At 47.9% G+C, this 12,058-nt stretch overlaps 4 protein-coding genes; 2 read left to right on the top strand and 2 right to left on the bottom strand.

The window, feature by feature from the left end:
- Positions 1-1,085: 1,085 nt before the first annotated feature.
- GSBLH_T00003757001 (uncharacterized protein) lies at positions 1,086-2,736 on the top strand. XM_013042547.1 has 6 exons: positions 1,086-1,279; positions 1,312-1,371; positions 1,403-1,621; positions 1,664-2,333; positions 2,365-2,596; positions 2,625-2,736. The coding sequence occupies exons 1-6, from the start codon at positions 1,142-1,144 to the stop codon at positions 2,713-2,715; spliced, it is 1,410 nt and encodes a 469-aa protein (XP_012898001.1). The 5' UTR covers positions 1,086-1,141; the 3' UTR covers positions 2,716-2,736.
- An 874-nt stretch (positions 2,737-3,610) lies between these two features.
- GSBLH_T00003756001 (uncharacterized protein) lies at positions 3,611-4,597 on the bottom strand (the record flags this gene model as incomplete). The annotated part of the gene is made up of 1 exon (XM_013042546.1): positions 3,611-4,597. One exon carries the CDS (start codon positions 4,595-4,597, stop codon positions 3,611-3,613), a length of 987 nt encoding a protein of 328 aa, XP_012898000.1.
- A 920-nt stretch (positions 4,598-5,517) lies between these two features.
- Positions 5,518-5,948, top strand: GSBLH_T00006706001 (uncharacterized protein; the record flags this gene model as incomplete). The annotated part of the gene is made up of 5 exons (XM_013042545.1): positions 5,518-5,577; positions 5,607-5,654; positions 5,684-5,815; positions 5,846-5,868; positions 5,942-5,948. 5 exons carry the CDS (start codon positions 5,518-5,520, stop codon positions 5,946-5,948), a joined length of 270 nt encoding a protein of 89 aa, XP_012897999.1.
- Positions 5,949-6,625: 677 nt separating this feature from the next.
- GSBLH_T00003755001 (uncharacterized protein) lies at positions 6,626-11,924 on the bottom strand (the record flags this gene model as incomplete). The annotated part of the gene is made up of 13 exons (XM_013042544.1): positions 6,626-8,652; positions 8,682-9,054; positions 9,091-9,201; positions 9,235-9,393; positions 9,427-10,221; positions 10,252-10,594; positions 10,629-10,834; positions 10,865-11,135; positions 11,175-11,323; positions 11,353-11,618; positions 11,649-11,736; positions 11,767-11,865; positions 11,889-11,924. 13 exons carry the CDS (start codon positions 11,922-11,924, stop codon positions 6,626-6,628), a joined length of 4,923 nt encoding a protein of 1,640 aa, XP_012897998.1.
- Between the last annotated feature and the right edge of the window lie 134 nt (positions 11,925-12,058).

Genomic DNA, 12,058 nt, shown 5'->3' with positions numbered 1-12,058 from the left:
CAGCTGGCGATTCCCTTTTTTCCTCCACGTCGCGTTGGACCGGCAAAACGTCTGGATCGGTGAGTGGAGGGACTTTTGGTTGTTGTTGTTGTTCTTCTTCTTCTTCTTCTTCTTTGTCTTTCTTCCTTTCTTCTTGATGAACCACTTTTAGCGGCAATCTTTCTTTCATTTCTTCTCTGATTCCCTACCCCAAGGACTCCTCTAATAACCGCTCATGTCGTTTACGATCCGAGAGACTTCCCGTGGAGGAAAGCAACTTCATCTCTACGTGTTCAATTCCATATGTCTCTACGTTGCTTCTTAATACGCTCTTCTCTACGCTGCACGATATTTGCTAGTACACGTAGTTTAAGGGCAAAGAAATCCGCATCACTTAGCAGAGAAGAATATGTATGTTTCCCAGGTTCGGCATCCTGGAGTTGGTGTTTGTAGAGCGTTTGAAGTTTTCCGATGTTTTGAATTGTTGTTTTCGGAAGAGAATAGGTACAAAGAGATGTAACTGAAGTATGACACAAAATTGGTGAGTAAAACGTTTTTTAAATTCCGGAGATTCCTTTGCAGAAAGCGTAGCTGCCTGATCCAGAACATTTCTTTCAACTTCTTCCGAATCAAGAACTCTTACACCCAACGACGATAACCTGACATAGAAAATCGATTCTATTTCCCTACAAGCTTCGAGTACTCCCGGAAAAGGTAGAGTCAAGATTATCCTTGCCTACAGTCCTAATTTTCGTCATATCGATTGCTTTTTTACGGACAACAAAGGAAGGAGCAATTCGGTTTGAATTCGAATCTACAGACATTACAAACACTAAAATCGATCCACTTGTATTGCTTCCATCCTGTGCTTTGTCCATCGATAAATAACTTGACTTCTTTCGAACTTTTTACAGAATACTGTGAAAGATTTAAAAGTACTATTCTCAAAGCCGTTTCAATGGGTGACTCTCTTCATTATGCTCGTTGTCACAACTTCCTTGTATCGCAAATCCGCGGTTCTGCGTTTTAAATGCCTAATAATGGGGAGAATGAGGGTATATGATTATCAAAGGGAGGATGCACCACTGCACTTGCAAATTGGTTTCGTCTTGATGTACTTTTATTGCATTACTGGATTGGATTTGAAAGAAAACTCGGAATCATGCAACCTGTACCACCCGTGAATATTCTGGGCGTGGAGTATCCTGCCCTTGCCGATGGAAAGTATGACGCTGTCATTCTTGGAACTGGATTGAAGGAATGCATTGTTGCCGGACTTCTTGCCACCGAGGGAAAGAAGGTGGGAGGGTTCCGAGTCTTTTTGAGAAATAGGTTTTGGTTTTGGATCGCAATGACTACTATGGAGGCGATTGCGCATCTCTGAACCTGACTGTGATTTTTGTGCAGGTTGCCTAAGTTTTAGAACTTGTTCAAGAAATTCCGTGATCGCGAGCCTACCAAGGAGGAATTTGACCGTCTTGGCCAGAACCGCGACTACAACGTGGATCTGATCCCCAAATTCCTCATGGCATGCGGCAACCTTGTGAACATGCTTTTGCTGACCAAAGTGACGAACTATCTGGACTTCAAGCAGATCGAGGGCAGCTACGTGTACAACGGCAAGAACAAGACCGTTAGCAAGGTACTTCTTTGCCATCCCCCCTTTTGTTTTTCTCACTCCCAGATGCCCGCCACAACGCAGGAGGCGCTGAGCACTCCTCTGCTCTCCCTGATGCAGAAGATGAAGTACCGCAGCTTCCTGTCGAACGTGCTGCCCATGGAGATCCCCGGCGAGGACGGCGTGCCCGCGGACAAGGACGTTCCGCTGCTGCACATGACGATGCGCGAGCTGTACAAGAAATACGGCCTGGACGAGAACTGCATGGACTTCACGGGCCACGCGATGGCGCTGCGTCTGAACGACGACTATCTCGACGAGCCGGCCGTGGAGACGGTGAAGGCGATGAAGCTCTACGGCTACTCGCTGAACCAATACGGCTCCTCGCCCTTCCTCTACCCCATGTACGGCCTGGGCGGGCTGCCCGAGGGCTTCTCGCGCCTCTGCGCCATCAAGGGCGGCGTGTTCATGCTGAACCGCAACCCCGACGAGCTGCTCTTCGACGACGACGGCCGCATCAAGGGCGTGGTGTCCGACGGCGAGGCCGCGTCCTGCGAGTTCGTCGTGGGCGATCCGTCCTACTTCCCCGACGATATGCTCCGCGAGACCGGCAAGGTCGTGCGGTCGATCTGCCTGCTGAACCACCCCATCCAGGGCACCGGCGACTCCAAGTCCGCCCAGGTGATCATCCCCGCGAAGCAGGTGGTGCGAGCCGGCTACCCCAAGCGAAACTCCGGTGGGTTTTGCGGGAATCGTCGCGATTGTAGACATCTATGTGTCGTGCGTGTCGTTCGACCACGCGGTGTGCGCGAAGGGAATCTACATCGCGATCGCGTCGACGACGGTGGAGACGGAGGACCCGCAGAGAGAGCTGGCGCCCGCGATCGACCTGCTGGGCGACGTGCTGGAGCGATTCGATGACGTATCGGATACCTTCGAGCCGGTGAACGACGGAACCGAGGATCGGTGCTTTATCTCCACGTCGTATGATGCGACGAGGTAGAAATGAGGCGGATGTGTGAGGTAGTCACTTCGAAACGGTCGCTGATGATGTGCTGGATATCTATAAGAGAATTACGGGACATGAGCTGGACCTGACGTTGCCGAAGGAAGAATAAGGAAGGGAGTGTGTGTGTTGTGGGTTGTTTGTTGAGAAGAAAGAAGGGCGGAATACTAGTTTGATTTCCTGTGATTGTTCTTTTGGTTTCTAAAATCAATGATAAATGATGCTAGGATAGGAAAAGAAAAAATGTGTTGGGCTTCAATGGATATAATGGGAAATAATCAATGTGGATAACAATTGATAATCATTGAGTCTATTCTATTCATTTCTTTTTACATGATATGTACACAGAAAGTTGTTCCACTAAACAGATATGATCTTATTGACTGAACAATTTGTCATTCTGATTCGTTCTTATAATAGGTTATCGTTTTGCACTTTGACTGCAGACATGGAAGATTAAAAAGAAACACGTGAATCAGAATGTATGCTAAACAATCAAACAATAAGTGATATTAAACAAACTCTATGATATCAACTATCAATTTATTTAATAATAATAATCATCATTATGGACAAGATTAGCGAGAATGGAAGAAACATCTATAATTCAAATCAAGTCAGTCAAACAATACTCGAAATTGATTTCCATCGAACATATCGGAATGAGTAAAAGGGCAGAAATACATTTTGAAGATTTGGAATATCTAAATGCACTCAGTATTCATTATTACTCATTACTTTCCAATGTTACAAAATGGGAACGAAGAAAACTCGCCCCTTCAGAATTGATGGATAATAGATTTGGAAGATCTACAAAGCAAATCATTTCGAATCATATCAATTATACTTCGCATTGTTAAGGAACATGATTCATGACCTATTTTTCCTTCAAGTGCACTCTCACCCAGTTCAATTGATTGTAATGATGGAAGATCTACATTAATCATTTCATTCGAATTCATTCAATACTTTCAATTATGGTTGATAAGGATTCACGAAATGCCCAATTACCTAATGTAATGGATTGTAGATTTGGAAGATCTAATCATTACCCTATTATTTAATATCAGTTCAATACCTCGAACCACAAATGAACTACCATAGAAATTGCATGATTCATCTCTAATTATACCAATTTGAATGGATTGTAATTGTGGTAGATTCTTCAATTCAAAGTCTCCAGCATAATCACTGAAACTATATTGACCAATTTGAATGGATTCCAATGATCCACAATTCAATATATGGAATGATTTCGATTCATCACTGCCATTACTATACCTTTTCTGAGTGAATGAATTGCTTCCGATTTTGATAGTTTTCAATCGATTCAATCCATCGATTTGGAATGTTTGCACTGATTCAAAACATTCATCGCCGATTTCGATTGATTCCAAATTAGAAAACCACGAAACATCCCAATCAACCAATACACAATTGTCACTCAGTTTCAAATGTTTCATTTCGATATTCATTGGTTTACTTCCATCTCCTTCATATTTTTCATAAATATCACTTTCAATTCCATTGCACCACATGCATTCTTTTACAAACTCACCTTTACGACCATAGACTTTTCCAATTCCAAATCGATTATCATCACACCAATATCCTTCATATTCAATACATCCATTATTATGATAACTCGATCCATATCCAAATCGTTTCCAATTGATCATTATGCCCTTGTACACCAAGAATCCATCATCATCATACATTTCACCATATCCAAATGGAACTCCAAATTTGTTTTCTGTCAATACCAATCCTTCAAATCGACTTCCATGATCCAAATCCACGATTCCTTCTTCTACTACTTCTATGGATTGTTCTTCATTATATGAAATAGCACCAATTTGGTGATTTCCAAACACTTTCAACACTTTCTGCTCATTGAGGACAAATCCTTGATTCATGAATACTCCATTATCGAATTGCAATACTACACATTCTCTATTACTCAATATGAGTGAAATCCATCCATTTGGTTTCATTTCTTTACCCAAGCATCCCTGCACAACTTGGATGATGGAACTATCAATATGATAGTCACTAATAGCAGAATTGACAAAATCAGCAATGTTTTGCATCGAACGAGTAAAAAGTAAAAAGAATAATAGATAGTCTACAGTATTTACTCATTTGTTTGGACTCCATTCAAGATAAAATCCATTTCTTCATTGCTCAGAAGTCTTACCGATTATATCAATGAGTTTCTCAATCAAATACGAACATAATGTTTCCCAATCCGGAAAGCTATTCAGAAACAAGTAATACATTGATGATTGTAATAAACATACGTTGAGTTCACTATTTTCCACTTATTACCCACAATCAACTGCATCACATTATGGTACAAGCTTTGTTTCCAAGATAGAAATATAGAATTCTGTATTGTGTTTGACAAACAATAATCTGGGACCATATCATCAACAGATAATACACAACCTAGAATTGTTGATGCTCACCATTTCGACTTCTGTATAATTATTATATTTCTGAATATCTCATTATAGATACTGCTTATCCTTATCTGAGTCCCATTGCAAACTATGTACAATGTGGTTTTTGTGATTATCCAAAATAGGTACCATTTTTGTCATTTTTGACCATTTTGGAGGCTATTTTGTCAATTCTCTTGTTTGTTTTTCGTATTGAATATTTTGGCATTTGGTGAAGAGGGATGCCAGTGAACGTGAATGATAATTCTAGAAAAAGAAGTCGCATAGATATTGATCCCGGTACCGATTTCGTTGAACTCACTTATGAAGACGTTGTCATTGGTTCTGATGAAGATATAAATGATTCAAATGAAATGTATACTAATTTCCTATATTTTGAAAGGTTTAGCCTCTCGGTTGCAGCGGAAGAGCGAAAATCGAAAAGAATTAGGAATGCCGAAGGAGGACTTCAGATGTTTACAAAATTGGTGTGCGAAAAGTTGGAATCTGAAAAGCAAATGTCCAATTCTGATGTATGCTTACTTCAGTATGAGCGCTCTAGATTGCCGAGATTTTAGTGAGGGAACATTCCACAGGCGATCCCAAAAAGGTATCATTCGTTCCATTTTTTAAACCTAGAATGATAACATTCGTCGCCGTGTCTATGATGCGCTGAGCGTCATTCAGGCTATTGGTTTAGCCGAAAAGCATGGAAAAGTATATGTCTGGGTTGGAAGACCTTCTATATCCTCTACCTCTGAAGATAAACCTGTAAGTGATGCAATCATAGCTTTTCCTCAGATGCTGAGCCGCATGGAGCGAATGTACGAAGACAAGCGACGAGCGCTTATTCAGCTCGTCCGACGCGTTGAATCCACTCTTTTCTTTTCAATGTAGTGTGTAGGAATGGAATATCTTCGCCTGCACAGTTCCCATTCTCTTGACTCGATAAATCCTTCGAAACATGGTATTTTCTCTTCTCTCTTCCTTATTTCTTAAAGATCCCACACAATCCAAATCAAAACACACCACCGACGCTTCTGCTGATGGTTTCTCCAGTTTCTCCTTTTCATCCTAGAGCTCGGCGAGTTTCGCCTTCCTTTCCTGGTCCTCACAACAGCAGCTTCTTCGCACATGCTGATGGAGACGGATGGTCGAAACAGCGAAATGTACATTAACATTAACCAATCCTATCTGCTCTGCAACAGCGACACCGTGCTCACAGAGCTCGCCTATGACGACATCCACCGCCTCGAGCCCAGCTACGCCAACACGCTGCTGCAGCTCATCGTTCGCTGGTAGAATCGAGTTCGGGGTCATTCATTCAGCCGTGTCCCGAAAGATGTCATCGAAGAGGCCCTTCAAATCAAGCTCGCCCCCGAAGTCTTCGACCTCTCCCTGGCTCCGAGCGGCAGCAGACCGCAGGGAGGCCGATCGGAGCCCCGTCTGGACGGTCTGAACGCGATCGTCAGCGCGGCGCAGCAGTTGGAATCCAGCCAGCAGACGCCTCCAGTGCAATCGATGCAATCGATGCCTTCGATGCCTTCAATGCCTTCAATGCCTTCGATGCCTGCGACTCCTTCAGTGTCTGTGGTGCCTGTGGTGCCGCCGATATCGGTGGCTCCTCCGTTGTCTTCCATGCCTCCGACGCCGCAGCTGGGGCTGGGGGCAAGCGCGAGCTTGGGGAGCCAGCTGCTGGGGTCGCTGCGACTGCCGTCCTTGTCGTCGGAGGCGGCGCCGGAGGGCGGGTGATAGTTTGTGTGCTGTGGATGATTGATGGGTGGGTGATGGGTAGTTAGTGAACGATTGTGCTCTGTTGTATTGTGCGTTGTTTGTTGAACAAAGACGAGAAGGGAAGATTTGCGTTGTGAGGGGGTCGGTGGAGGCTTGGTCGGGGAACGGAGCCACCAGTTCCGTCGACATCGGCGAGGGAATGGAGAGAGAAGTGGAAGACTCGCTGCGGTCCTTGGCGTCCTGCGGCTCCTCAGATCCCTGAGACTGCGTTGGCTCTATTGGCTCCTTGGAATCGGTTCGCTCTGTGGATTCGTTGGATTGGCTCGAAACCTTCTTCTCTTCCGATTCAATGAATTCACTTCGATCATTCTGCTCTGCAGATTCGTCGATCTTCACACGATTTTTATTCTCCTCTTCCTTCTCTTTCTCTTTCTCTTTGTCCTTCTCTTTGTCCTTCTCCTTCTCTTCTTCCTCCTCTAAATGAATTGAATCCGAACTCTCCATAAGTTCCTCGTCTTCCGAGTCCTCCAACTTCGGCTCATCCTCTTCGCCTTCTTTCCGCACATGCTCAATCTCCTGGGCCTCGCCGTTCTGCCCATTCTTCACCTCGATCTCCACCACATCCGACGCCTGCACTTCGATCTCCACGTCCGAATACGCGTCGTTCTGCGTCGCTTCCGGCTCGGACGGCGGCACGGACTCAATCACTTCCTCCTCCACTTCCTTCACTACACTCAACTGCAGTTTATTGAACAGCTCTAAGTTCATGCGCGGCGTGATTTCCTTCTTCAGCGAATCGCCCACCTTCTTCAAGATCATCACAGGCGATTTGTCCAGCAGCTGCGTCTTCAACGACCCGATCAAATCCGGCTTTGCTGCCGATCGCCAGTGATGCGAGTTGATTTTATTGATCAGATCCGCCTGCGCCTCGTCGTTCACCGACTGCGAATCGTACGAAGGCCCGTGCAGCTGCTGGCAAATCGTGAGCGCGCGCAGCCCGGCGATCGACCGGATGGACCGATACGCGTTGCCGGTCTTCATGAGATCGTACGGCGTCGGAGAAGAGCGCAGCTCACTCTGCGAATCGTTCTCGATCCGACTCTGTTCCAGCGAGATCTCCATCGATTCGACGGCCTCCGGAGTCACCTGCATGAGCTCCGGAATGTCCACATCGTGAGGCTTGTCGCGCATCGTCTTGAGCTCCAGCTCGAGCGAGCGCTTCTTCTCCATCTCCTCGAGCGACGTCTTGACGACTTCGGGATCGGCGTCGCGCACCTGCACGTCCTGGATGAACTGGGAGAGAGAAGGCGACTGCTCGCGCTGAATGGCGTGGACCATCATCGTGGGGAGCAGGGCGAGGACGGTGGCGAGGAAGAAAAGAAGGTAGAAGATGGGGGACTGGAAGAGGAGGTCGAAGGAGTGGAAATAGTTGGGGTAGAGAGAAACGGAGAAGGACGTGCTGAGCACCAGCAGAAGCCAGAAGATGAAGGTGCCCCAGAAGCAGAACGAGGAGAAGAAGAACATGATCGACTGCTCGGAGGACGAAGAGAGATTGGCGGTAAAAATGCAGATCGTAACGGCGACCATTCCGAAGCTCCAGACATCCACCGTGCCGATCGGGAAGTCCGCAGTGTCCAGAACGTAGTAGAGAACGAGGAACATCACCAGCGCTTCGTACACCGCTTTCACAAAATAGAGGAGGAACCGACGCACCGAGAAGAGCCGGTGGTCGATGCCCTCGCGATGCAGCTGAGGGAAGCGGATGCAGTTCGCATCGCTGATGTCCTTGTCGAAAATCGCCAGCAGAAGCGGACCGAACGCCGTGAGCGCCGTGTTGTACCAGAAAATCGCGATGTAGGACTGGTTTCGCGTGCCTGGGATGAGAGAATTCGATCGAACGTACCGGAGAGGCCGCAGAGGAAGGTGTAGAAATACTGAATGAGCGTGAAAATGATGTTCTTGTAGAAGATGAGGAGCGAGGCGAGCGTGATTCCGCGGTAGCTTCGATGTCCATACACCAAAATCAGTCGCGTGAGGAATCGGAATTGCCCAATAGCGTAGTCGGAATTGTTCACCGCCTGCGTTCCTTCCTTCCCGATCACGCCGACCCCCACATGCGCAGCACGCAGCATTTCGACGTCGTTGGCTCCATCGCCGATCCCCAGCGTCACGACTTCCGTGTTTCCTTCGCGAACCAGACGCGTCAGCTTCGCTTTCTGGTCCTTGCGAGCGCGACACGCGATGACGGTCTTGCAGGATTGCGACACCACGAGGAACTATCACATCAGCGATCCAGTGGAGATAAAAAATACGGCTTGACGACAGGAGAGAGCGAGGAAGTCGATGAAGAGCTCATCGATCACGAGAGCCATCGGCTTGGTCGTCACATCCAACTCTGAATTCAAGATCTGCGCGGCGAGCGCCTAGCCATCACGCCTTCGATCTGCAAACCAAACCTCGCAGTGCATTCGAGCGGCCAACAATCCGGGATGCTTCGCTTCGAATTCGCCTAAGATTCGATTGGCCTTCTCCACGCTGCCCTCCTTCTCCGCCTCCAGCATTTTCCACTCCACTTCCTGAATCGACGAGCTACCCGTCAAACCCCGATCACTCCCCTACGGAGAGATCTTCTCCGTCAAATCCTCCACGCGTCCTCCCTTCCCCAACAAATTATTATCCACCGCCTCCTTCGTGAACTCCACGAGCTTCATGTCCGGGAGCTTCAGCAGATTGCACGCGACGGCGATGTTCTTTGCGGTCCCTACCTTGTCTCCCGTGATCATCCAGATGTGGATCCCCGCGTTCGACAGTTCCTCCAACGCCTCCGGCACGCCGTCCTGCAGACTGTCCTCGATCGCCGTGGCGCCCTGCAGAATCAGCCCGCTCTCCAACTCGAATTCCAGCTTGTCGATCTTGTTCGATTTCTTCTTCCGGCGGAGCTCTTTCTGCTCGGGGTCCTCGCTCGCCTGCTCGTACGCTTCCATCCACGCAGAGAACTGCTCAGGAAGAAGCGGCTTGTACCCGAACACCATGGTGCGGAACGCTTCTTCCGCCCAGTTGCTGACTTGGCACGCGAGATTCTCGACGAAGCGCGAGCTGTTGATCGCAGGGTCTTGTAGCTCCAGCATGATGCTATCTGCGCCTTTGCAGTACAGCAGAATCGATCCGTCCGGCATCTGCACCACCATCGACATGCGTTTCCGCGAGGATTCGTAGGGAACCACGTGCAGAACGCGGAGTTCCACGATTTCTCCGAGGACGTTGAGCTTGATGATGTTGGTCTCGTAGTCCATGCCGAGGAACTGCACGCCGAGGCAGTAGGAGCCAGCGACGAAGGCCTGCTCATCGGGAGACGAGGCGTTGAGTTCGATGGTTCCGTCTTCGCGTTCCTCGACGATCACCGTGTGATTGATCGCCATGTGAATCAAGAAGTTCATCAGTTTCTATGCATTAGAGAGTGGGTTCGAGGACACATCCGCGTGGTCGTCGTTCTTTCGGAGATCGTCTTGCAGCCGATGGCCCGGATGGCTCTCACTTCCGTCCTGGAAATTGTTGTATCGGAAGATTCCCTTGCGAAGCGGCGGCTTCTCCACCACTACCTCCACGCCTTTGCTTTGTTGTTTGTTCTTCACAGAGCGGCCGATCGCGCTGTCGCCCACTCCGTACGACACGCCATCGACTAAACACTTTCGGAACTGCATTAAATTCGCCGTCAGCGTTCCGGTTTTGTCGCTGAAAATATACCCGACTTGGCCCAAATCGTCGTTGAGCGTCGACGTTCGCACACGCATCGGCTCGTCCTTCTCTTCGTCATACCTAGAGAGAATCTCCCGGATTCAACGATTCAAACATTTGGAGATCGTTCTGCATGAAGAAACTCTGCATCGAATAGACCAGACTCATCGTCACGTAGAGCGACACGGGCACGAACTGATAGCAGAGCAGGAAGAACCGGAAGAAGGACAACCAGAACGACCCGAAAATATCGATTGTGATCGGAATGTACCAGGATTTCTCAACGATCATCTTCGAAATCACGTTCTCTCCCAGCGATCCCTACACTTCACTCCTCTCTTTCACGCCCACAATCACACACAGCAGGATTAAAATCCCGATCAGACAGTAAATCACTTTGTTCGTTCGCTGCGTCAGCATTGCGATCTTGCTTCCACTCCCCTTTTCATCACATCTGACCCTCGTTCCTACTCCAACTTGCCACCATTTTCGCTTCACCGCGCCGAACTCCACTTTCGTGTCGGTTCCCGTCGAAATCACAGCGCCGTACACGAATTTGGTGTTCTTCAGAATGCATCCGCGCAGCAGAACGTTCTTGATCGACACGGACTCCTTCTCTTCGCTCGATTCTCCGTTCTCCGATCGCACCGTTGTCGTTAACTAGCCATCACACGACTGTCTCGTCCATACCGAGCCATTGAAGTCGTTCGTCATGTTGTTCGGAAGCTCGCAGTTCAGAACAGCGTGCAATCCGCACAGCTCTTTGGCCGTCTCGTTGATTGGCTGGCCGTTGCGTTCACTGGTCGTCTGCTTTGGTTCATTCCTTAAGAGCTTCCTACTTTCATGGCTTGGCGGTATTTGTTGTCCGTTTCGCCGTCTAGACTTTTTGTGTTGACCCAGCACGACTTGTAGGCTTTGGGATCTCCTGAGCGGAGAAAGAGCATATCCGCGGGGAAGATGTCTCCCTCGTAGACTTTCACGATGTCTCCCACACGCACCTTGAATTGAGGAACGCTCTCGAACTGCTGGGTTTCTTTGTTTAGAACCTCGATGGGACGGTCGTTGGTGCGCTTGTCGGCACGGTGGCGGTTGAGATCCTCCCGAACTGTGAATTACGAGCCAACGCCAAATCTACTTGAGGTAATAGCTTCTACAAAGAGGACAAAAGCAAGTGAGGTAATAGACTCCGGCCTTCCATTGGTAATAGAAATAGCAGGAATGCACTATGCCTTAATTTAAATCTTCTCCCCGACCTCACAAATAGCAACACACAAGAAATAAAAATTGGCAAACTTATTAAAGGGATTCAAGTTTTCGTACAGAAACAAAAATAGGAAGTTCCACCAAGTGTACTTGGATGTAATCACTTTGTTACTTGCAAATCCTTTGTCGAGATTGGCTTCCGCATCATTGATCACACTAGCATGTTATCGGCGCCTCCAATAATCCTTACACCACTTTCGATGGAGGGGCCTTTACACGCTGAACACTTTGATGATTTCGTACAACATCCTCACTATGCCATGAGCACGTTCACCGCTAAAA

Source organism: Blastocystis hominis (genome assembly GCF_000151665.1).
Source record: "Blastocystis hominis, Singapore isolate B (sub-type 7) whole genome shotgun sequence assembly, scaffold_4".
Lineage (NCBI taxonomy): Eukaryota > Bigyra > Opalinata > Blastocystidae > Blastocystis > Blastocystis hominis.
The sequence above is the reverse complement of the archived record's forward strand: the minus strand, read 5'-3'. Positions and strand labels throughout refer to the sequence as shown.

Excerpts from the sequence above, each read along its gene's own strand:
- GSBLH_T00003757001 (XM_013042547.1), top strand. The coding sequence starts at position 1,142 with ATGCAACCTGTACCACCCGTGAATATTCTGGGCGTGGAGTATCCTGCC. Across the intron at positions 1,622-1,663 it reads AGAACAAGACCGTTAGCAAG|ATGCCCGCCACAACGCAGGA; the intron begins GTACTTCTTTGC and ends TCTCACTCCCAG. Across the intron at positions 2,334-2,364 it reads CTACCCCAAGCGAAACTCCG|ACATCTATGTGTCGTGCGTG; the intron begins GTGGGTTTTGCG and ends TCGCGATTGTAG.